The 25,014-nt window shown below is 47.4% G+C and overlaps 1 protein-coding gene across 1 annotated transcript in view; it reads left to right on the top strand.

The window, feature by feature from the left end:
- Positions 1 to 25,014, top strand: part of NAE1 (NEDD8 activating enzyme E1 subunit 1) — a 152,077-nt gene that overhangs the window by 12,074 nt on the left and 114,989 nt on the right. Inside the window, exons 2-8 of the mRNA XM_078668391.1 lie at positions 804 to 907; positions 996 to 1,056; positions 3,211 to 3,241; positions 21,518 to 21,589; positions 21,853 to 21,932; positions 22,843 to 22,952; positions 23,837 to 23,946. Coding sequence (XP_078524517.1) covers positions 804 to 907; positions 996 to 1,056; positions 3,211 to 3,241; positions 21,518 to 21,589; positions 21,853 to 21,932; positions 22,843 to 22,952; positions 23,837 to 23,946 — 568 coding nt within the window. The remainder of the gene's footprint in view (positions 1 to 803; positions 908 to 995; positions 1,057 to 3,210; positions 3,242 to 21,517; positions 21,590 to 21,852; positions 21,933 to 22,842; positions 22,953 to 23,836; positions 23,947 to 25,014) is intronic.

Raw genomic sequence — 25,014 nt, 5'->3', positions numbered from 1 at the left:
GTAATTGTGCACCCATTGTTACCAATTTTGGGGGTATCAATAAAAGAGTCTGGATATTATTGGGGTATTATGAATTGACTCATTATAGCATTCTAAATGATTGGGGATACATGGAGCAATTGGTATTTCCACAATGATTCCTGCTTGTCAAACGTAATTCTGGGTAATTTACCGAGGACAAGAACTTCCAGATATGTTCTGGAAAATGTGTCCGCAATTTACAAAAAAAAATTGAAGCTTAATCAATCCTGAAATACCAGGTCCAGTAATATAATACAATCTGTACAATATGACAAAATGGGAGTACTGAATTACTCGTAATAAGCCCCCAAACTTTGTGGAATAAGTCAGATATCGACAATATGGGCCATTCAGTAAAATATTTTTCAGGAATTTCAAATGAGGTAATCTAAATGCTCTTTCCTTTATCCTAGTTTGGAAAACCCCTTGGCTAAACTGAACACACAACACTATTTTTCATCGAAATTCAGAAATTTGTTTACAGTAATTGTTTTAGCTTCATTTATACTAAATAACACAGTTAGTGTTTATTAATCTTAATTTTGTTGTAAATAACCATTGTGGCTTCAGTTTGTTGAGACAATTGGAGATTAGGAGGTTTAAACTGAGAATGTGTGTGTTTTGGCCTAGAGAAAAGTAGAATTTGATGACATTTTCTCTCTGTTTATTACTGACATGTTAGTGCTCTGGCATGCTTTATTCATACTTTGGTGATCATCTTGGTACATTTTCGTATTATATTTTTGACACAACTGACAAAATACTGTGTTCTGTGTTTTCAGGTTGTGGGGTGACCATGGTCAGGAAGCGTTGGAATCAGCTCATGTTTGTCTGGTGAATGCAAGTGCAACAGGAACTGAAATCCTTAAAAATTTGGTGCTGCCAGGTACATACAAATTTTAAAGCACTTTTTTGGAATCATGTCTTGAATATGTACGTAATATCTAGCCTCATAATATTTTGTTTTTTTTAAGGAATTGGCTCCTTCACAATTGTCGATGGGAATCAAGTCAGTGGAGAAGATGTTGGGAATAAGTATGCTTTTCTTTCTAATTACCAAATAACTTTGGCACTTTTTTCAAGTGTTGTTTGGATTTAGCTGTTTCAAAAAAATCTATTTGCTGTTGACTGTCTGTGTGTCCAGTCACTTTAATTTGGTCTGTTTTCATTTTATTAGCTGGATAGGCTTTTACTAGTTTTTGTTCTCTTCAAGAGGATGAAGTATTTTTCAGTGATAGCAAAATCTTTAGGATGCTTCAACTTCAAACGGGTATGATCGCCCATCGATGTAGCTTGTACTTGCCTTGACCTCAATTGATGGACACATGCCATTGACTTGGCTGCCGGTGTGTTCTTAATTGATGTCAAGGAATGGTGTGACGCCAACTGGGCCCTCGACGACATGGGCTTCAATGAATTGGTGTTCGTGGTCGATGGAAACTTTCTCAGGGTAGAGTTGTTTTGCTGCCGACGGTTGTTTTGCAGGCGAAGAGTGCCTCAGAGTTGGGGGCACTCTCGCCATCGATCCCAATGCAGATGGAGAACAAATTGGTATTTCCCTACCTCTGAATGTTGAGGGAGGGGATGAGGCGCAGCGGTCAGAGCTGCCGACTCGGTAGCTGGGGATCTGGGTTCAAGTCTCTGCGTCAACGCTACGACGTGTGATTTTGGGAAAATCACTTAATCTCCTCTTGCCCATGGACAGCACATGGATAACCTCACCGGTGATCAGTCACACAATATAAATCTTGCAACAAATAAATATCTTGATCTCCTTTTTTCACATCTGCTTGGAGATCTGCTGCTGGAAGGAATCTTGTGAAGAGAGGAAGCTGTGGAAGCAGCTGGAGGATGTCCTTCTGTTGATTTTTTCCTCTCTTTTGAAGACCATGGAGACAGTTTTTTCTCTCAATCTTTTAGTTCTTCTATAGAGTTTCTGGAAGTGGTGGCAAGACTCAAGCAGATGAGAATTAGGTAGGTGCAGACTGAATGCGTATCAGACTGTGCCTTTTTTTGCCACAGGCAGGGCAACTGGCCAAAAGCGGGCATTTTTTTTAAAATAAAAAATAAAAATTCCTATCAGAAAATAATTTTTCCTCACTCTAGAAGTAAAAAAAAGACGTAGAGTGAAGCAGAGAAAGATTTATTTTGAAAAGCAATTTCTGACGAAGTCAAAAACTGAGAGAGCTCAGTGCTCCAGGATCCTCACTGAAGGAGCCAAAAAAAAGAACTGACTTGTCACCTTTGGGACATGATGGGATGTAGGAGGTCCTGGAAGGTCTTAAGGCACGGTGCCAGCATTCTCTTGTTATGCTTTTATTTCAGCTATTTGACTAATAATGCCTCTGCATTCCTTCCATTTTCCCCTTCAATAAAGGCTGTGGTTTTGAACGTTGTGCTCTCTGTTTTCCATTTACAGAAATGCTTGAATCTGGTAAGAGGTTTATTAAAGGAAAATTCTGTGTACATGGCGCATTTTCAGCCTTTACATAGACTGTTTACTTACTGTGTCCTTTTTTGACTCCCTACCTATACTCAAGTTTAACAGATGCCCTTAGGTATCACTTGCGGTACCCCACTCTCGTACCTGTCATGTCAAACATGGTAACCCTCCTCCTAATATAGAAAAGAATGTCTGAATATATTATATTGGACAATGATTTCTGGGACTCGCCGATCATTTTGGCTGAAAAGACAGTCGGTCTGTTTTAGTTGAGAACTTGCATTGTGCTCAACATTCTGACCGCCCAACTGACCAATCCAGCTTTAGCTTCCCTTTATCCTGGTTAGAAGGCAGTCTTCTACAATGCCCAACCCTTATCCTAGTTTTCAATGTCATGCTCATCATCACCTCCCCACGTTATCTGATCAGCCTAGCACTACACTCATGAGTACCCAAAAACCCAACACATAAGCAGTGACCTCCTACCTGTTTATTCAAAAACCATAGCTACTTCTTTCTCGTGCAGTTGTCTCAGAAAAGACCTGAATGCTCAAATTTTAGAACACATGTTTGCTCAAATTAAATATTACAGTCTGATAAGCCCTTTGACAAGTGCTCATTATAAAGATATCGAATTTGGAGAACATTATTCAGAATATTGTTCAGAATAAAATACTGTTCATATGTATGTGTATAGTAAAATGGAGTGCTCAGGGCTTTAAACATTACTTTTCTATTTTCTCCAGTTTTTTTCTTCAGAGAAGCAGCATTGGAAAGGTATGTTATGTTATTTATGCAGAGTTTTTGTTTATGCTTAGACATTATTTGTGTTCCCAGGAGAATTCAGTTTTCCACTAAAGATATATATTTTCGCTTAATGTATTTATTAAGGAGTACTTTAACCAACACAACTAGTCTGAAGGTGCCTGAATGAATTCATACTTAGTGTTTTCACGTGCAAATGTTTAGCTCATGAAAGGGAAGTTATATGAAAGCGAATTTTGTTGAAATGTAAGTAATTGTAAGACTAAATCCAAAATGCTAATAGGAGAAAACCAAAGATGAATATAAAGAAAGGAATACATCTCTAGGTTACATTCGTTAGTTTCAGTGTCTGAAATTGCAGATTGTCCATCAGCAAGAGGTTGGTATGAATTTGTATTACCTCCTGGTGGTGTCCTTTGAGAAAGTGGGCTCTATCGTCACAATACATAACTATAATTCAACAGTACCAAGTGTAGCAATTGTACTAATCTTCTCTATCTATCATTCACGTTTTTGTAGGAGGATGGGCAAAAGTGAACAGAAGCTAACCTTATGTTCTGGACAATGCCATTTTAGCTCTCTCCCATAGACCGCTTTATCTGTTTGTTTTCGATGGCTTGTCATCAGAGACTTGTCCATTTCCATTATATTAAAATATGTACATGTAGTGGTCTTTGGGTGAAGCCTTACTCTTCACTGGATGGCTTTGTTGGCTGTCTAATTTATTTGCTTCTTATTCAGCGTGTTTCTTCCCTGATCTGTGTGTGTCCCACTTCCAGGATATTTTGTCTTTATCATATCTCCTGCTGCTGCTTAAATTCAGGGAGGCACTTTTTGTTGTTGATTTTAACACTCTTCAGGACTGCATGTGGTTTCTCGCGCTCCCCTATAATCTGTGTGCTGTCTTCCCCTTCACTCCCATGCAATTAAACACACCAGTGCTCTCAGCTTTCCTCTCCCTCCTCCAGCTCGCCTGTTACTTCCCACACCTCTTCCCATTATGCAGTTTTTTTTAATGATCGTACCACCACCTTTTTCTCCTGCATCCTTCATTAGTTGCTGCTTCCCCCTGGATTTGAAAATGTCTGCCCTGGGGTACCTTAACCCCTTAACTCAGTAGTTTTAAAAAATTGGAATGTTCAACCCCACTCATGTAAAAAAAAAAACGACATGCCCCCTGGAATGATAAACTTGTTTTACGCAAGATTGGCATCTGTAAACCTATTGAAGAATTCAAAACATTTTATGTTGAGTTATCCCTTTTAAAAATACCTGATTGCTAACATTCTATAGGCAAGCTGGTCTCCTTGAAATATAATGCTATCTACAGTGGGATCCTTGATAAGAAAAGAGGAGGGCTTTGAAGGTTATTTGGAGCCCCTGGCACCTATTCAGAGCCAGGACATCAGTGATAAATGAATAATACATGGTGGGAGATGTAAGACCAAAGGGGAAGAGTGGAGGATCTTTGTCCACCAGCCCCATTGCCTTCCACTGTGATGCATAACGGACAGTTGACAAGAAGGTAGGAGGAATTCTTCAATCCCATTGGTGGAGGCTTGCACAAAACACCCTACTGAGGACCACAGACACATGCCTTTGCCTCTCTACTTAATAGCCACTATCTGTACCCTCAGTGCTCCGATTCTTTCCCTTCCTTATAAGTGACCTTCCTTGGGGAGCTCTTTGATTGTGCTTCCTGAAGAAATGTTTTCCAAGGGCCCATTAAAAGGTCGCATGGATTGCTTCCCACACGGCCCTTCTTATCCTCTCTCTTTTAAATAGCCCAGTATTTGAAGGGACAACTGCAGCGACGCTCACTCTGTGTGCCATTCTTGTGGCGGAGTGCAACAGACTCCTGTAAGTGCTATGGGGTTTTACTATATATGTTCACATTGACTCCCTTGTTTGGGGGCCGTACCTTCATCAGTGTTGTTCATGATGTGGGCATATGGTCCCTTCAGTGCATCAGGGCTAAATCCAGAAGACGTACAACATGCAGATACTGCTCTCTAGATTACTGCACTCCAGCGTTTGGCACGGGCACAATACAGCAAATGTATTTCTGATCAGCACTTACTATTCGGCTTACTGTCCCATCATGAATTTCTGATCAGATGCCAGAAGAAGCGCTTGACTGTTATTGCAGTATTTATATGCTACATTCTGGATCCCTTAGACTTTATTCTGTTTACTGTTCAGCACGCTTTTGAGCAGCCCTTCTTTGTCTCCTTTCCCTGCTACATCCTCTAAGTCCAGACCAGTGCTCTTGGGGAGTGGGATATCCTTCCTGAACCTTAACAGGCACCTCGCCCTACCCCCACTTACTGACCTGTTTTTCTTTGAATCAAACTGATGTTGAGGTATTGATATGGATGTGTAATATTTGACCATTAGCTAGTGTTTATAATTCCATTATGTTCACTAACTTTTTTCTAGTAAATACAGATAGCTTACCTATTCTGCAACGCCATCTGCGTAAAGATTTTCAGTCAGTGTCCACTCCTTGTGCTGTACCTCGGGCTGAGATGTGACCGAGAAATGTGTGTGTGTGTGTGTGTGTGTGTGTGTGTGTGTGTCTGTCTGTCTGTCTGTCTGTCTGTCTGTCTGTCTGTCTGTCTGTCTGTCTGTCTCTCAACTTCGTATCTGGGATATTGGATTTGTGAGCAGGAATGTATTAACCACAAGGTGCCCCCCTACATTAACGGAGCGGATAGTGAAACTGTTAATGACAAATACTTTTTGCATTACTGTCCACTCTGTGGGTTAGTCCCCACCCTCCTAGTCTCAAACTTTCCGCACAGGTCGCAGTCTCACATCATCATTTCTTATTATGTGGTTCTTTAACAGGTAGCATGATGAATCTAGAACCATTGGTGTCTATTTGGGACTGATTTTGTTCATAAGTTCCCATACTGAGACACGACCGCAGCAGAAGTGTGTACATGGTCTGCAGTCTGAACATAAGCTCCAGTATAACTCTAGTTTCTGAGCCAATATGACATTTCCTATAGTTACAATCCCCAGGGAAGTGGAAAGCAGAATGTCAAGCCCCATTTCCGTATGCATGGTCCTTTTTAGGTTTCGACTGCAAAAAGCTGCGCAAGCAGCTTTTGCGCAGGAGAAATCTTATGAGAACTGTAGAGTGGCTTTGGGTCGGCCCTCGTCATTCATTGGCTGGCTCCATAAATGGAGCCTAGCCATTGGACGAGGGGCCTGTCCGTCAATGCCGGACCAGATTCGGGGGCGTTCCCGAGATTCTTTGGCTTTTGCCGACGTCACGCGACGTCAGCCGAAAGCCGGGAACGCCCCCGAATCTGGTCCGGCATTAGAAACACCGGAAGAAGATGTCCGGCCCGCCGCCTGGTTGTGGGCGGGGCCGGGAGGACGTGGTTTCGCTTCCCCCTTCCTTGGGGAAGCCATTTCCTGCCTTGCCGGTCTCCCGTGTTGTGAGGGAGACCGGAGATGCTGCCCGCAGCGAGATCCGGCCCGAAGGAAGCAGCCGTGTGCCTCCAGCCAAGGCCGCGCTGGGATTGGCCCAGCCGGCCGAGCCTCCGCTAGCTGGGTGTCCCTTTAACTGTTTGAGGTACCGTAAAGTTTCTGGTTAGGGGGGTTGCCTTTATCGGTGTCAGTTGACCCTGGCAGAGGCATAACTCATTTGTAATAAACTATTCACCGGCACGCTTGTTAATACAGGTATGAAGCATAAAAACGTCGCGCCATTCACAATAATTAACTTGCAACGCAATTCGCAATGTTGTATCTTAAGGTCGGCTATTTTTAATCCTAGATAGCCGGTAATCTGAACCCGTCTAAATCCCACTTGGTTGTGAAGCCACGTGGTTCCATAGACGATTCACTCTCATATTGCAGCGTGCCACCATTCTTTTAAACGTAGGTAAGAACTATGAAGAAACACAACCACACATAATTTTGGTAGCCTTTAATACAATGCCCCGATAAGCAGTTCCTGAATACTGCTATCCCATTTTTAGATAGCTGATACCCTGCACCCGCCGGGACCGTGCTCTAGTTACGAAGTATTACAGTCCCGACGCCCGAGACATTCTGTATCACAGGTAAACCACAACAGAGATATTGTATTGTTTAATAAATTCTGCAGCATGTTTTATTGTCAATTTATGCTTTCCCCCTTATTTGTGGTTATTTGTTTTTCATAACAGCGGGCTGTAACTTTCTGGCAAGGGTTCCTCTCTTGGCACGCAACAACACGGGGCCTTGATTTTAAAAACCACGTTGCTCCGGCTTCGCATAAAGACCGCAACATGGGTAACAATATACGTAGATAGATTGCTACGCTACAAGTGTGATAAAGTAATAAATATTTATCTAAGTATCATCTCCAGACAGATCTGTACGGATGGTACTGTTGTTCTCGGTGTCCACGTTTGAACAGGGGAAAACGTAGCAACGTCTGCCACCTGCTGGCTTCATTGTGCTTCTCCGAAATGTTTCCACAGACCTTGCAAATACGAATACAATTCGACCGACGCGGACAGGCCATCTCTGAAGAGTGTCAATTCAGGGACCCCTGGAGAAAATATCCGGGAGTTTTCTCAAATTTCCTTTGAGGTGAATTGGAAGATGGGCATTTGACCAGACAGAATGCAATACAACGCCTCCCTTACAGTTTCCTTACAAGTGCTTCAACACAGAGCAGAGGCTTAAAACATGTATGTCTCATTCATCGGTTTAGACATTGGGGGCCGTTGCCCTGCTTTAGCGGGCTCTGTGGTTCGGCTCGGCTGCCTCACTGCTCCACATAGCCCTGGGAGTCCCTCCCCACCTCTCGGGTATTGGACCGCACTGTGGATACATTCTCTGTCGGGGTCCCTTCGGCCCCCGGGAGGGCTACAGGCTTTGTCATGGGGTTTCTTGCATTCCGCTCCAGTCCACCCTCTCGGCCCGGTGCTGGCGTTGCGACGGCTGCTGTACCTCAGTGCTACGTTGCACCCACTGCGGGAGGTTGTGGGCATTGTGCCTCGTATTTGTGAGGGCTCCAGTGGCTGCCTGCGCTTGTCATGTGTGGGCCGCTTTTGCCCACCGAAGGGGGGGGGCTTACCTTGCTGGCCCGGTTTCTCTGTGGCCGTTGCCTCAGACGGTCTCGGTCCCAAGGGTTGCCGCATATTTTCCCATGCCTCTGGCTGTCGGCGTGCGGCTTGTGGGCTGTGTGGGGTTCTTGTCTATCTCCTTCATGCTTGTAGCCTCCGGTGTTTCCAGTTGGTTGGAGCTTGCACTTACGCCTGCGCTCCGCTTAGTTTCCAGCTGCGTGTCTGGTTTACTTTTGTCAGGGGAGTGGGCGAGTGCTGTTGAAAGGGGCTCTTGTTTCTGATGAATGCTTCCCGTTTGTTTTGTTACATATGACATTTTCTCTAAGCTGGGCACTGGTGTCCCATTGCTGTGCGTCGGATTCCACGTACTCTCCTTTTGGGGGTTTCGGACTCAGGTTCCGGCCATGAGTCTGTGTACGCCTTTCTCCTGTCCTGGGGTTATTTTTCCCACTTTGCGGGTATTGGTTTCCCCTTTTTTCCTGCATACTTCTGTGCACTATGCATGCGTGTGAGTGAGCTGGAAGATAGCCTAGTGGCTAGTGTACTCGTTCCTGTGGCTGGGGTTGCCGGTTCGTGTCTCGGCTTCGCAGCTCTACTTCCTGTGCTTTTGGTCTACTCCTCTCCTTATTTTTAGGGGTTTGGCTGGTTTACCCTGCTGGTAGAATCGAGGTTCTTCCAGGAAATTGACTAATGCGTGCTGTGATTTCCAGTAACACTATATTTACTTCCAGCGTGTCCGTGTCTTTTCCAAACCACAGTTGTGACTGCAGCTGAGTGTCTCAGCTTGATGAGTGGCATTTGCCAGAGATTAAACTATTGGCATTGTAAATGACAATGCCATTTAGTTATCTGTTTTCAAAACCAACACATAAATACAAATTTTGTCATTTACAAAGCCAATAGCTCTAACTTTTCAAAAGGCGAAACCATTGCATTGTAAATGCTTGTTAGGTTTTGCCTGGCGAAAAGATGCGCTCTGCGCATCTTTTTCGCGCAGGCGAAATCCTGATGAGAACTGTAGTGTGGCTTTGGGTCGGCCCTCGTCATTCATTGGCTGGCTCCATAAATGGAGCCTAGCCATTGGACGAGGGGCCTGTCCGTCAATGCCGGACCAGATTCGGGGGCGTTCCCGAGATTCTTTGGCTTTTGCCGACGTCACGCGACGTCAGCCGAAAGCCAGGAACGCCCCCGAATCTGGTCCGGCATTGCCGGCACCCGCCTTCCTGCTCCGGTGTCTCCCGCCGTCCGTGTCCTCTCCCGCCCCCCTCCCCCCGTCCCTCTCGTGTTTCCGAGCTCCGACGGCCCTGAAAATCTTGTTCGAAAAGTGCCGTTTGGTGGCCAGCTCAGTCTGCTCCCGGGAGCAAAATCGACTTAGAGGAGTTGAAAACGCAGAAAGCAACCAGTGTTTTTTTCTGGCAGTTTTATATAGCATGAACTCGCCTCAAAAACATTAGAAATCTTTGGAGGAGCACCGGTTAAATTACACAAGGACGCAATCAGTTTGCCGTTTGTTTTTGGGTAGGGGGAGTTAAAGAGATTTGCCCAGAATAACAGGGTGGCGAGCCGACGCCGAGACTACAACCCGGTTCCAAAGCCCACCTTGCATGATTACAACAGCCACGGGCTTGCCGACGTGTGAGAAATGTCGCGCTCTTTGTAGCCTGTTATTACTACGTGTGAGGATACGGCAAAAATGTTCCATTTCTGTTTAAAACAATACAGCACATTTATTGAGAGGAGCAGTACCTTAAATTCACACGAACATTCCACACATGCCAAAACAGGCCACACCGAAAACGACCGCATGTGGTAAACTTCAAAGTAATAAAATCTGTTCAAACACACGTCAGATGTTGATAATTAATGAAAATAATGCATACACATCTGACAGAATTTTGTTAAAAAACCGTGCGTCTCAAAAGGGCACCAACCATAAAACAGTGACCGTTCGTTTCCAATGAATTCCAACAAATCCATGACGTTTTAATTTGTATATATAACATGGCCCGAGCACATTTATTGAGAGGAGCAGTACCTTAAATTCACACGAACATTCCACACATGCCAAAACAGGCCACACCGAAAACGACCGCATGTGGTAAACTTCAAAGTAATAAAATCTGTTCAAACACACGTCAGATGTTGATAATTAATGAAAATAATGCATACACATCTGACAGAATTTTGTTCAAAAACCGTGCGTCTCAAAAGGGCACCAACCATAAAACAGTGACCGTTTGTTTCCAATGAATTCCAACAAATCCATGACGTTTTAATTTGTATATATAACATGGCCCGTTTGACAGATAAGACTCCTAAATCCGTGTGTTTCCTAGGGACACAAACCTTGCCACCACCTGCAGCACCCACGGGGAGCCCACGGCACACAATCGAAGGGAGAGATGAATAAAAGGTGCACGCCTTTTATTTCCCCGTCGGTAGAGAGCACGTTCAAACAGAGGCACGCATCGATGTTATTAATTATTGGGAAAAATCGACGATGTATTTTTTCAGTTTCACTGACAGAAATGGAATATTATATATAAATTTACATTTCAAGGAAGTACACATTTCTGAACTCGACACGTCCATATTTCAGAGCCCCACCCCTATAGATATATCTATTTTTGTGGAACACAAATACAGTTTCATATACACCTTTGGTGTCCGGATACACATATTAATGCCTCTCTCAATAATTCTAGAAATATTCGTTCTGTCAAGGAATTGTTTTACTGCCCTCCTGCAAACCCCTGCCTTTAGAAGATTATATGCAAGTACACCTTCGTCTCAAAAAGAGAAATATTTTGATAACATTCCTTTCTTCCGGCTGGAGCGCCACGTTTAATGCACGCTAATCGCCTTGGAAGCTCGTGGGACTGTTAAACACTTTTTTTGTCTGGGAAATATATCCGCTATTTAAGAGGAAGTGACAGGGAAAGGTTAGTGAACGTTGGCTCCTGGCGAGGCTAGGTTTTGATACCTAAAAATACAAATATCCAGAGTTAAAGGAAGACTTGTCGGTCGGGTAGGGTGTTTCCTCAGCAGGGACTCGTGGATAAGGTATGCTGGATGTTTTCCAGGGGAAAGTGCGCCAAGGAAAACAACAGTCAGGATAACAAAAGCGCGGAGTTGAGCCCCCCCCCCCCCCCCCGCATAGCGCCCCACACACGAGGATCTCACGCCTCACTGCTGGATATGTCACCTTTTTATTCTATGAACACTGTTCCTGCCCCAACCCACCCTTCCCGTGTCTTGGGGTTACGTAGGACCCCATCCTCTCCTGTATCTATCCGAGTGTTGCAAACTCCGTGTGTGCAGAGTTGTCTCCAGCCAATGGTGCCAGCTCTGGGGGCAGAGGCAGCGCCCCTGCCGACCAGGAAATGCCATGTATAACTTGAAGTGCTTGCTGCCACGTGCGGGTTGGCATGGGTGCACTGCAAACACTGCCGCGAGCAGGGCTGTGGAAGGAACTTTCCACTCACGTCTACGGGGCTCCGTGGGTGTCTTTACAAACAGTGCGCTGTACACAGGTGCCGGAGGGGACCGCCGCAGGGTGTCACTGCACTGTGCAGGGCTGCGCAAACTACTTCACAAACACAGCAGTGTTCGGGGTTCCTTTTACAAACGCCGCACTTTCAGTGCTGCACAGACAACTTGCAGACACTGCATTAGGCTGCAGAGGAGAGAACTTTACAAACACCGCTCTGTGCAGGGAAATGTTAAGAAACTCTGCACAGTCAGTGCTGAAGTAGGTATCTTTACAAACCCTGCCACAGTATGTGTAAACACAACAGCACCGATCTCTTTGGCAAACGGAGCAACTCTGCTACATTACCTTCTTATTATGTCATCTCACGCCTGCTGAAAATATTGTGCAAGCCTTTATAAGGTGATTATAGTCTCCCACATAGAATAAAGCAGAAATTAAGAGTGGGTGTTTATTTACTCCACAGCTGGGGTTCAGTACAGGAAAGCAGGATTCCACCTGCGTATTACCGCACATTCAACACTTTAAAGCTGGCCTCGAATCTGATTTAGAATGAACCACTGGCGACGTGTTGGCACAGTTTACAAGCTGCGTAATGGTGTGTTTAATTCCACAGTATAGATTTCAGACACCCCGTCAGGCTATCACATGTAATCACATGGATTTTTATAAAATCATGGGGAGCTCGAAGATGTATTCTGGATGGAAAAACACAGTTCCCTAAAACATGGATTTAGTAGGTTCTTACAGTCACTTCCTATGACTGCCCGTCAACCTTAATGTGGTCCCCACCCTATCCCAGGGGCCAGTCCATCCAGCCAGGGCAGACTGCAAATTGTTGCTGGCTCTTCAGAGCTGTTGCTGCAGCAGAAGACACCAAATATTCCAGCTATGCTGAACTCCGGCACGAAGAGGAGCACGAGGCACATCTGGGGACGCTTAATTCCCACCCAATTCTGCGGTGTGACCTCTGTGGACAGTGCGTAAGCTCTTCCCTCGCACAGAAATAATTTCATTCATTTTCGGGGCTTGTTTTCGTAACCGGAGACATGTCAGGGCCTTCCACCTCCAGAGTGATTTAACAGCTTGTGCGTCAAAAAACCCAACCCGAGAGGACAGCCACGCTAAAATATTATTAATCACGCAGCCTGCACCTCCTCTGGGAGCCCCTGGAAGAGCGGCGGGGATGGGGGTTTCATCTGCCCTCACTTCCAGGTTACTGTCGGTGCCACACATATATACTCCCTTTCCTGAGCGCAAGCACGTCTGCGGGAAAATATCTGCCTCTCTGAACCTGAATGGCAGACGTTTGACATCCGCACACGGTGACCTTCACTGAGCATGGGGCGTTGCGCAAGTGGTACCCAGACTACAGGCACTCGTACGCATCTTTAAATCAAGGGAGGCGAGTGGAAGCCATGCTATGCTATGCTATGCTATGCTATGCTATGGTGACTTGTATAGCGCACGGATTCAGAGTGCAGATTCAGAGTGCAGATTGAGAGTGCAGAGTGCAGATTCAGAGTGCAGATTGAGAGTGCAGATTGAGAGTGCAGAGAGTGCAGATTGAGAGTGCAGAGAGTGCAGATTGAGAGTGCAGAGTGCAGATTGAGAGTGCAGAGTGCAGATTGAGAGTGCAGAGTGCAGATTGAGAGTGCAGAGTGCAGATTGAGAGTGCAGAGTGCAGATTGAGAGTGCAGAGTGCAGATTGAGAGTGCAGATTGAGAGTGCAGATTGAGAGTGCAGATTGAGAGTGCAGATTGAGAGTGCAGATTGAGAGTGCAGATTGAGAGTGCAGATTGAGAGTGCAGATTGAGAGTGCAGATTGAGAGTGCAGATTGAGAGTGCAGATTGAGAGTGCAGATTGAGAGTGCAGATTGAGAGTGCAGATTTCAGAGTGCAGAGTGCAGATTCAGAGTGCAGATTGTGTGGGTGACTCTATGTGTGTGTGGGTGGCTTTGCGTGTGTGGCTCTGTGTGGGTGTAAAATGCAAGAGGTCATGCATTTGCGAGCGATTAAGCTATTGGCATTGTAAATGACAATGCCATTTATTTATGTTTTAAAAAAAACACATAAATAAAAATAATGTCAAGAGCAATGCCAATAGCTCTAACTTTAACAAAGGCAAAACCATTGCATTGTAAATGCTTGTTATTCATTGGAGAGAAAGGGAAATGTTAGTGGACTGATCTGACATTTCCCATCAATAAAGAATTCTTCCGCTAGATCACGCAGCTACTTGCTCTGTCCGCAGCTCACCACTTGCTGTTGTAATTCTGTTTTCCCCATTTCTCCACTGCTTAGCAGGTGAGCTCTTAATGAAAGGGCAACTGACAGACTTTGTCCTTTTATGTTTTTTATTTTTATTTTAAATCTCCACTTATGTGGTAAGCTTTGTTCTCTGCCAGCTTGTGGACTTTAGTGCCATGTTCCAGCAGTAAGGCCTTTACTTCATCAGCTGTACTTTGCGTTTCCACAGATTTTCCAGTAGTTTTACTTTTTCCTTGTATATTATGGTTCAAGGAAACTTAAAATATCCAGTTGTGGGGCATGGCTACGCGGGCGACAATGGTGGACGCAGCTTGTTAGAGCTCCCACCGGCCCGACCGTTATCCGACGACTTATCCCGGCTTCTGGAGTTGCCCCGTCGCCCACACCAACAGCAAACGTAGCGGAGGGCAGGAGGTGTTGTCCGGTGCACTTTGCGGTGCTCTCGGACCTTGCGCAGTGCCGATCGCAGCAGCAGCGGCTCGCGGCCTGGTCCCCGAGGGTGAGCCGGGACCTGGATTTTGGCGCCTCCCGGCCGGAGGGTCTCCGCACCGGCTAACTGGGTCTCCACTTCTCCGGGGCTGGCGGGCCCCCCCTTTCAGGCGGAACAGGGTGCAGCCTGGCGGACACACCGGTGGTGGTGGGTGCATTGTCCCGGCCCACGGAGACGGCTTGAGGGCGTCGCGGCCTACATCGGGGCCGAGAAGCCGGGTCCTCAATTTTCGAGATCCCTGCTGCACCCTCAGATGCAGTGCGGAGGCGGAGGAGCCGGCTGGTGCAGCTGAGGAAACGGTGCCCTGGGGCTTGACGTGCTCCCCTTACCTCGATCCTGAGTGGGCCCGGTGGTGGCGCCCGGCGAGAAGTCCACTGAGTTGGTGATTCATGCTGGAGAGGGGGTGCACCGGCGGCTGGCACAGAAGACACTGGTGAGTGCCCGAGACCATTAGCCTGCAGAACAGGGGGCTCCCCAACTAGACACTGGTGGAGACTTGCCTCGTGGCCCGGAGTGGCCCTGCGGGAACCCCCCTACTTGTGGCTGGAGAGGAGGTGGGGCACAGCGGAGCGAAGCCTAGATCAGGCTGGAAAGCGGTGGCGCACCATAAACCCGAGGACCGCCTTGGGGTGCCCGGCCCCCCTGGCAGCAGACGGCGTTCGAAGACTTGTGTGCCCAGCGATTCTCCTGTGGGGTGCCCTTGCCTCCATTCGGGAGCGCGGGGGTGGGCTCCGAGTCCCGCAACAGCTGTTCAGACTTTGGTTGGACCCAAGGGGCTGTGGACATGACGAGAGGCGGAGGTGGCAGCGGGTCGGCTAAGCAAGGAACCCTGGATAAGTTCACAGGGGCCGGTGGTGCGACGGGTGCCTCGGGTGGAGGAAGTGGGCCGGGCCCTGACAACGCAGCGCTGATGGCGGCGATTACCCGGTCCAGGGATATGCTGGACGCCAAGATTGGGGCGGTTGGCGCGGATGTGACCCTTCTGCGTCAGGACCTGCGGAACGCTGTGGTGCGCATTACCGAGGCCGAGTCCAGGATATCGGTGGTGGAGGACGACGTCGGGACCCTGAAACGGAAAATGGCGGCGATGGAAAATGTTCAGAGAGGCCTTGCGCTCCGCGTGGAAGATGCGGAAGGGCGGGCGCGCAGAAACAACCTACGCTTCGTGGGATTTCCGGAAGGTTGCGAGAAGGGTAACATGGAACTGTTCTTGTCCCAATGGTTAGAGTCCTGACTTCCCTCCGAAGTGCTGTCACGATGCTTCGTGATCGAACGCGCGCATAGGGCCCTGACACAGAAACCGCCGGCAGGGGAGCGGCCCAGGCCGGTGATTGCACGGATTCTAAATTTCCACGACAGGGACACTATCCTTCGGGAGGCGAGGACCAAGGACTCTCTTCTTTTTGAAAATCAGAAAATAATGATTTTCCCGGACTATACCAGGATCGTGCAGCAACAGCGCCACTCGTTCATCGCAGCCAAGGCAAAGCTGAGGGGTCTGAAGATCCAGTACTCGCTCCTCTATCCGGCCCGCCTGCGGGTCATATACCAATCGCGTACCCATTTCTTTGACACTCCGGAGGACGTCTTTAAGTGAACTGATGAGACAGTCAGGGTCCGGCCGCATGCTCAGCCGGGTCTGAACCCGGGCCATTCGAGGGACCCGTCGCCGGAGCGGGAAGATTCAGTCGCCAAGAGCAGAAGGAACAGACGGTCAAGGTCACGAAAACGCTCCCATTCACGTAGCCGAAAGCGAGATGGAGCACCCGCAGACTCTGACCACCCCAGCCAGGATGGTGGTACATCAGGGGACTGAACTTGTTGGTGCTGATTCCAGGCTCCCGCTGGGAGAAGGTTTTCCTCAATCTCTTGGGACTGCGGCTTGCTGCTGAGCTGTGTGTTTGCTGCTTGCTATACTTTATCAGTCTTGGGATGGTGTGGGGGACGGGGGGGTTCAGATAGCTCTTCTATAGGGGCTTGCCTCCTACTTCAGTGGGAGACACTAGGGGGGGAGTCTGTAAGCTGGGTGGGTAGTTGGGACCGTTGGGGGAGAGGTTCTTGGGGATCCATTGGAGTGGGTGGCCGCTGACCTCCCGTTGGGGGTTAGGGCGCCCCTGCACCGCGACAGGTACTTCAATGTTGTTGAGGTATAGGGGAGGGGGGAGGTTGGTCTGTTGGGAGTTGGGTAGGGGTTGGGTCTGGGGTTTGGGGGAGGGGGGTTACGGGATGTTTGGGTCCACAGGGGTAACATGTTCACGCACGATGGTTCGCCAGATAAGCCTTATGTCATATGTGCGACTGCGCTCTCCTACACCCGGGCGGCTGCGCCCATTTGCTATTAATGGCGGTTAGGAGTCCTGCATTGGAACCCCCCAGAGCTACCTTGAAAATAGTGAGTTGGAACGTGAGGGGCATGCTCGATAAAATCAAACGAGGGGCTGTGTTGCGACAGGGGAAGAGGGAAAAGGCTGACGTCCTCCTGTTGCAGGAAACGCATCTCCTGGGTACGAAGACCTTGAGTTTACAACGCTATGGGTATCACCAGGTCTACCATGCAGGTTTTGCCAGAGGGTCCCGGGGGGTGGCGGTCTTGGTCCACCAGAGGGTCTCGTATACCCATTCCTCGCAGTGGATAGATGCCCAGGGTAGATATGTCTTCATCAAAGGGATGATAGGTGAGGAACAAGTGGTGTTTGGTAGTGTGTATGCTCCCCCCCCCTTGCAATGGTCTCTAGTGGAGAAGCTGTTTGCGATCTGGGCCGAGGTGCCGGATGTCCTGTCTGTGATAGGTGGTGATTGGAATGACGTGATGGATGGGTCCGCGGATCGCTTTAGGCCTGCTGGCGAACAACTGGTAGCTGCCCCCACGAAGCTGAGAGATATGGTCGAAGGTATGGGATGGATGGATGCATGGCGCTGCCAACACCCACACAGCAGGGAATTCACTTACTTTTCGGCGGTCCATCGCTCCTTCTCGAGGCTGGACTATCTGTTTGTCCCGCGCGCCGTGATCGGAAGGGTGGCCTCGACCGCTATTCTGCCCAGGGGGCTCTCAGATCATTCCCCCGTCACGATCGATATTCTCCTTGACAGGCGGCGACAGCCGTTTCGGTGGCGCCTCTCTACCTGGCATCTGCAACGAGATGATTACCAGTCCCATATGCGTGAAGCCATAGCTCACTACTGGGAAGAGAATGTGGGACGGGGCTCGGATGCGGTGACCCTCTGGGAGGCCATGAAGCCAACGCTGAGGGGTGTCGACATAGCCTGGTGTGCGAGGGCCCGTAGGACTCGGAAGGAGGACCTGGAGAAGGCGGAGGATCGCGTCCGTACCCTGGAAGCGCGGTCTACGGAGACGGGGGCGGAGGAGGATGCGCGGCGGCTCCTACAGGCGCAGAAAGATGCTGCTTCTCTATTGCTTGAGGAATCACGCCATATCTGGCTGGCTACGCAGAGTAGAATCTACCAGTGGGGGGATAAATCCAGCTCTATGCTGTACAGGCTGTGCCAGGGCGCGTTCCAGGCTCAGACATTTCCGGCGTTGATGGATGAGGCCGGGACCCCTATCACAGAACCTGGGCTCATGGCTGCCAGCTTTGCGCAGTACTATGAGGCGCAATACGCCCCCAGAGACTCCCTTTTGGCGGCGGATGTAGACAAATTCCTGGCGGATCTCCCGCCGCGGGGGATCTCCGACGAGGAGCGTGAGGATCTAGAGCTCCCTCTGTCCTCGGAGGAACTGGGTAAGGCGCTGGGCGAGCTGAATGCCGGGAAGGCCCCTGGGCCGAACGGCTTCCCGTGCGAGTTCCTTCGGAAATACCACCTTCAGTTGGGGCCCCATTTCAAGAAGGCGTTGGATGCTGCAAGGGAGCTGGGCCGGCTACCATCAGATTGGAGACATGCCGAGATAGTGGTGTTCTGCAAGCCGGGGAGACCGCCGGATAAACACGAGTCATACCGCCCTATTTCTCTTCTGAATGTAGAGGCGAAGATCCTGGCGAAGGCGCTGGCCAATCGTCTCCTGCCTCTCATTGCCACTTTGGTCCATCCGGACCAGGCGGGTTTCATGCCCCACAGGGCCACTAGGCACAACATCAGGCGGGCTCAAGTGGCTCTGGAAATGATGAAGGCTACTGGCACCCAGGCGGCGCTCCTACTGGCTGACATAGACAGGGCATTCGATTCGCTGAGCTGGACGTATCTACAGGCACTTCTACCGCACCTGAATCTTGGCCCTCACTTCCTCTCGTATATACGCCTGCTCTTCACTGACCTAACGGCGTCCGTGCGGGTGGCGGGTGCGACTTCCTACGCCTTTCCCATCGGGCGGGGCACCCGACAAGGTTGCCCACTCTCGCCCTACCTATTTGCCCTCGCAATGGAACCCCTCGCGGCTTGGGTGCGCATTGATGCACAGATGAAGGGGTTTGAGTGGGAAGCTGGGCCGTCGGACCGCATCGCGCTGTACGCGGACGACGTATTGTTTTTCATTACAGAGCTCGACAGATCGGGTCCCAGAATACTTGAGATTATGAGGGTGTTTGGTGAGGTGTCAGGGCTGCATCTCAATGTGAGGAAGTCAGTTTTGTGGACCCTGGGCAGTGGGGCAGTTCCAGGTGCCTGGGCGTCGGCTCTACAAATAGCGACAGGAGGCCTTAAGTACCTAGGGGTGTTCCTGACTGACATCCCTGGGGTCTCGTGGGAGCGTAATGTTGTTCCGGTTTGGGACAGAGTCCGATCGGACATGAAGACGTGGTCCCGAATGCCCTTGAATCTTTACGGCCGTTCGGCCATCTTTAAGATGGTCGCCCTCCCGCGCCTGCTTTACCAACTGCAGAACCACCCGTACCCTATCTCGCCGCAATGGTTTCGCCAAGTTAACTCGGCACTGGGCCGATTCCTGTGGGCTGGGGGGGCTGTGCGCGTGGCCCTTCGCACTTGCTTCCTGTCTACATACTGCGGTGGTCTGGCTTCTTCGGACATCCTCTCCTACTACCAAGCGTCCCATCTATTGATACTTAATGAATGGTGGTATGGGGACCGGAGTGACCCAGCGTATGCCCTGGAGCGGTACTTAATGGAACCCGACACCCTGCACACACTTCTCTACTCAGCTGGGAAACGGAGGAGGCTCCCGGTGGTCACGCAAACTGTCTTTCAGATCTGGCGTAGGGCACTTCATCGTATGGGGTGGTGGAATAGGCTGACTGGGGAGACCCCGCTGTGGCAGAATGGCCGCCTGCCGGCCTTGTCAACCCTGAGGGGCTTTCGGGGTTGGGACTCGATAGGAATCTCGGCGTTGGGACACGTTATGAGGGGCACGGCCCTTAAGTCCTTTCAGGAGTTGAGGGAAGAGTTTGAAATGCCGAACACCCAGTTCTTCAAATACCTGCAGTTTCGCCATGCTATTTCCCCTGCATTAGAGGGGTTGGACTCGCTACCGGAGTTCAGTCCCATTGAGGCTAAACTGTTCATGGGTGAACTGACTGAGAAGAAGATCTCATGCATATACCAATCCCTAGTTACACACTGTGCGTCCTCCTTGGAGGGTCTGCGGTCCAAATGGGAGAGAGATGTGGGGGAGATAGATGAGGAAGGGTGGAGGGAGGCTCTTTCGGCCCTGAGAAAGGCTGCTGTTGCTGTGCGGCTGCGCTTCATCCGATTCAAATACCTTCACAGGGCTTACTACACAAGGGAGAGGCTGTGGCGGGCTGGACTGATTGCTTCCCCTGACTGCCTGCGGTGTGGTAGGGAAATGGGCACGTTTTTACATACAGTGTGGACGTGTGGAGCTATAGCCCGCTATTGGAAACGTGTCTGGGACTGCCTGGATGAGGTCCTGGGCTGGCAGCTCCCGCGCACGTCGCAGCTGGGTCTGTTGCATGTCCTGGAACGGGTGGGTGGCAACATCTATAAGAGACATCTCCTACTCTTGGGCCTTGCAGTGGCTAAGCGGGATGTGGCCCGTGCCTGGAAGGATCCGGGGGCGCCCCCGATTGGGGTCTGGAAACGGGGCATGGACTACTACATGGGACTGGAACGCCCCGTGTTTGAGGCCCGAGGCTGCCCTAGAAAGCATTATAAAATCTGGAAGAGGTGGGCAGAGTATAGGGGGCTGTGGCTGGAGCCGCCATCGCAGCAGGATACACACGTAGAACAATTGTCATGAGTACCGGGGCGGGAGTGAGAGTGCATAGCCATCTTAGTACAGCTTACGTTGTGTTAGATTCTGGTGACCATCGTGAACGGGGTGGGGGTGGGAACCGGGTGGAGGGATGTTTTGGGGTTGGAGGGGGGGATCCGGGAGGTTAACGTCATTTGGTTTTATCCGCTTACATATGTTGATTGCTGCAACTGTGATTCACGATAATCTGCTTACGGTCTCTCCAGTGTTTGGAGTACTGTGAATGTTTCCGCAATCCATGCTTGAAATGCCAATAAAGATGGTTTTGAAAAAAAAAATATATCCAGTTGTAAGTACTCTCTAATATCTAGTGTGCTGTCTCTCTGGTTTCCTTTTTCATGCACAAGTATGAAAGAGAGGATTGAATTTACTGTTCTGGCAGTTATTCAGATGGTTTGGACAACCTATCCATTTTGTCAAGATAGATTCCAGTGTCTCCTGTTATAACATTAATCTGTAGCAGGAGGCTACGCCTTTAGGAAATGCATAGATTCCAGTCACTCTGGGAGATAGTAGCATTTACACACAATTGATTGAGTAGGAAATCTTGTAGCAGAGACCCGCAGTGCGCTTCAAAGACTGGGAACTATTGAATCTGGCTTTTGCGAACGTGGGCAAGTACAGTTCTGTCTCTGATATAACACTTTCAGCCAGAAAAGACATTCTACTTCAAACTTGTAAAACATAATGAATTTAAATTGTTTACATTTGGGATCTTTGAAGAATGTCCAGATAAAGTGAATTAAATTACTATTAAATAATTGCATTTTCTTTCAAACAGAATCGAGCACAGAATGTTATGGAACTTTTGCAAGAGTTAAATCACGATGTCTCTGGACATTTTGTGGAAGAGGTTAGTATATGTAGGTGTTGCTATATAATGTGTGTAAATCATGTCTGTGTGGTGCCCAGAGGTAATGCTTTAAGATAGCACAGTTTTGTATCTGACACACACACAACGCTTTGTTCAGTAAACTACCTGTGAAAATTGCTACAGCCAACTTTAGTTGTGTGTAACCATCTTGAACCAGTTATTTAATGCAGAATGACTGAAAGCTTTGCTATCTGTGCTGATAAGAAAATAACCCTGTGATATATTCCTCCCTTATTATTTAGAGCGCAGAAACTCTTCTCGATAACAGCCCTTCATTCTTCTCTCGATTCAGCCTTGTGATTGCAACTCAAATACCAGAAAGGTAAGAACGTGGCATGAACGAAACAACTCTGCAAGCTCTTTTGTTCAGCTGGTACTTAAACTTGTAGTTTAAAAATACGTTGCCTTATTATGGTATTTATTTTATGGTTGCATTGGTCTTCTAAAGTGAACTTGAATTGCAGTTTTGTAGTTGTTCAGCTACACTCAAAACTATCTTGAGTATCCCATGTTCATTTGGACTGGTACTCCTAATATCATTTAGTCCGCTCTCCTTTTTTGAGAAACCACCATTTGTAACAGGCCTTCAGAGGAACCTATGCTTATTTTGGGAGAACAATGCTGTAGCTTACTGTTACATGTCGGCCTCTGACATTTGGTACTTCGAATCCAATTACTTTACAGCCTATTGTGGTCAGTTTTGTTGTCCATCTACTTTTTGTGTCTAACTGTCCTGAGTTTTCCTTGCCCTCTGTATTTGTTTACAATAATGTTCTCATTTATTGCCCTATTTAATCTGAGCTTAGCTTAAGATTTAAAATTAAACTATAATTTCAGATGTTTTAGACTGTAGCTTCTTCCTGGTACGACCAAGATTTTTCTAGGCCCTTAGTGGCAAAACGTTACCCATGGTACTGATGGTCCTGTTACCTCCTAACAAAGCTGTCTAGGTATTAGGGAGTATCTCAAACATCTCTGCATCAGTTCATAAAGGGCATAACTGTCCTGGGGTCCATCAGTTTGTCAATCCAGTTTTGTTTGTCGTGTCTTTTGATGCCCTGGAGACATTAAGAGCACTGTTAATTTATTATGCCTACCTATCAATGTACAAATGAGATCCTGTCTGTCTTGCCAGCCTGTCACATTGTATTGGTGTTCACACCTTGGTTTCTCATCAGAACATAATTTCTCCTTTTTTATGATGGTTCTAATCATAAAATGTTTTTTTGCAGCACGCTTATACGTTTAGCCGAAGTTCTCTGGTGTTCCAATATTCCATTTTTAGTTTGTCGGTCCTATGGATTGGTTGGCTACATGAGGATTGTAGTGAAAGAACACACTGGTAAGGAACGCCTTTCTGATTAAATGTAACACCATTTTATTGGTTATTATCAGTGATGGGGCCCCTGCTCTCATCAGTCTGGACATGAACTGAACAAGGTCAAAGATGCATACAAGTCGTTGCTTGCCCCACTCCCCATGCACTGTTTTTACCCATGTTGAACAGCAGTGTGGACTGCTGTGCAACATGGCTTAAATGGAGAAAAAAATCGCTCTCACTTGGTCAACCCTGGCCACTTCACTATGCTTTTTTGTTTTCTCTTTTCTTACTTTAAGCCATGTCGCGCAGCAGATTACGCTGCTGTGCAACATGTCTAAAAAAAATTGACAATCCCAATAGGCAAAACTATAGGCGACAGCTGTTGGCTCTGCCAATGCTTGTTAACTTTTTTGTTTCCTAAAAGGGTGCCGCTTTCACTGTTAAACAGTAACTGAAGAAGAACTTTGATTACAACCATTTTTTATTTTGGGGACACTTTTGACCTTAGTGCAACATTGACTGCCTCGTTAGAATGGATGTAACCCAGCTGTCCATATTAATGTACTATTCAACAATATCCATTTAAGATGTTTTAGTGTCTTTTATAAAGTGAATACCCTGCAGGTATGTGATAATTACTAAGATCTGTAATGTTACAACTATTAACTTTTATAAATAGCACTGGCGAAAGTGCAAAGGAAGGACGAAAAGAGATGTTATGTTTGAATAATTAGTGTCAGCTTGGAGAGAGGTGCCTTTATTGAATTCTGTTGTGTGCACTAGCTTAATGATAACCATTGTGGTTTGTGTAAGTACTTTGTTGTCGGAATGTTGTAAATTAGCTACAGCTGCGCTGTTAAATCCGAATAGATAATCAAAGTGATGATGATTGTCTTCTTTAAAAGTCATAGAATCACATCCAGATAATGCACTGGAAGATTTGAGATTGGACCATCCATTTCCAGAGCTGGATACCCACCTGCAACATTTTAGTTTGGATCATATGGAAAGAAAGGTAAATCTAAAGTATACGCTCCCTGGTATTTTCTTCAATTACATTGGAGTGATCTACATTTATATTGCTAAAATACCCTGTATCATATTCAACCAGTTCACTTTCCTGTTTATTTAGTCAGCTCAATGTCCAAAGTATTTATATTTTTGCAAAATGAGTGTTTTGCTCTTTAATGCAGTGAGTGGGTGATACAAGTGTACTTGAAAATACAGTATGTTGTTTTTTTCCCCCTCTTCACTGCCCTCTTGATGTATTTATTAGAGGTGTGTGTAATTACGTGACAAATCGGGAATATTCTCTGAACTTATGCGTAATCGCGTGCTTTTGCAATGTGTCATTCTTTAACTGCTTGTAAAAGAGGCTGCAGAAAAGGTTTGTCCACACAATAGTTTGTTGTGTAAATGAAGATTGGGGACTTTGGTCCTTTTTTTGCCTTGAGTTTTAACAAATGCACTCATTCAAAATGGTAACTCTAGTAAAAGGGTTGTTGCTTTTTAAATATATGTAAAATTAATACACCTTGAACTTGGAGATTACCTATTTCTACATATCCTTGAACTTCAAGCAAAATAAATCGCTCAAATACATGATAGAATATCATTTTCAATCTCATTTCAGCAGCAATTTGCAAAACTTTCCTGTTTATTGACAATCAGTTTGTGTGTGCCAAATCAGTAATACATTTTTTTGCCTGCCTTTGCCTCATCGGGCATTTTTGGTGTTATTATGCTCATACTTCCTGCATCCTTCTTACGGCTGCGCTCATCCGGACTCCTACTTACAACACCCACCTCCTCTATATATGCAGAACCAGATACAGCAGTCACACTTTTGCATTCCTTGTTTTAAATCCTGGAAGGGATTGCCCTACACACCAGAGCCTCCGCCTCAGTTCTTGAATTCCACAAGAAACTCCAGGATCTAACTCTTCACCTAGCCCCAGTCCTGGCTCGGCCAATACAGCTCATGCTTCAGTGCCAGGATACCCTTCTGGCTCAGTTGTGCGCTACAGAACTATGTATAAGGTAATATTCAAAACAAGACCTAGATGCTGTGTGTAGGAAAAAT

This window comes from Lissotriton helveticus, chromosome 12 (genome assembly GCF_964261635.1).
Source record: "Lissotriton helveticus chromosome 12, aLisHel1.1, whole genome shotgun sequence".
Classification (NCBI taxonomy): domain Eukaryota; kingdom Metazoa; phylum Chordata; class Amphibia; order Caudata; family Salamandridae; genus Lissotriton; species Lissotriton helveticus.
The sequence above is the reverse complement of the archived record's forward strand: the minus strand, read 5'-3'. Positions and strand labels throughout refer to the sequence as shown.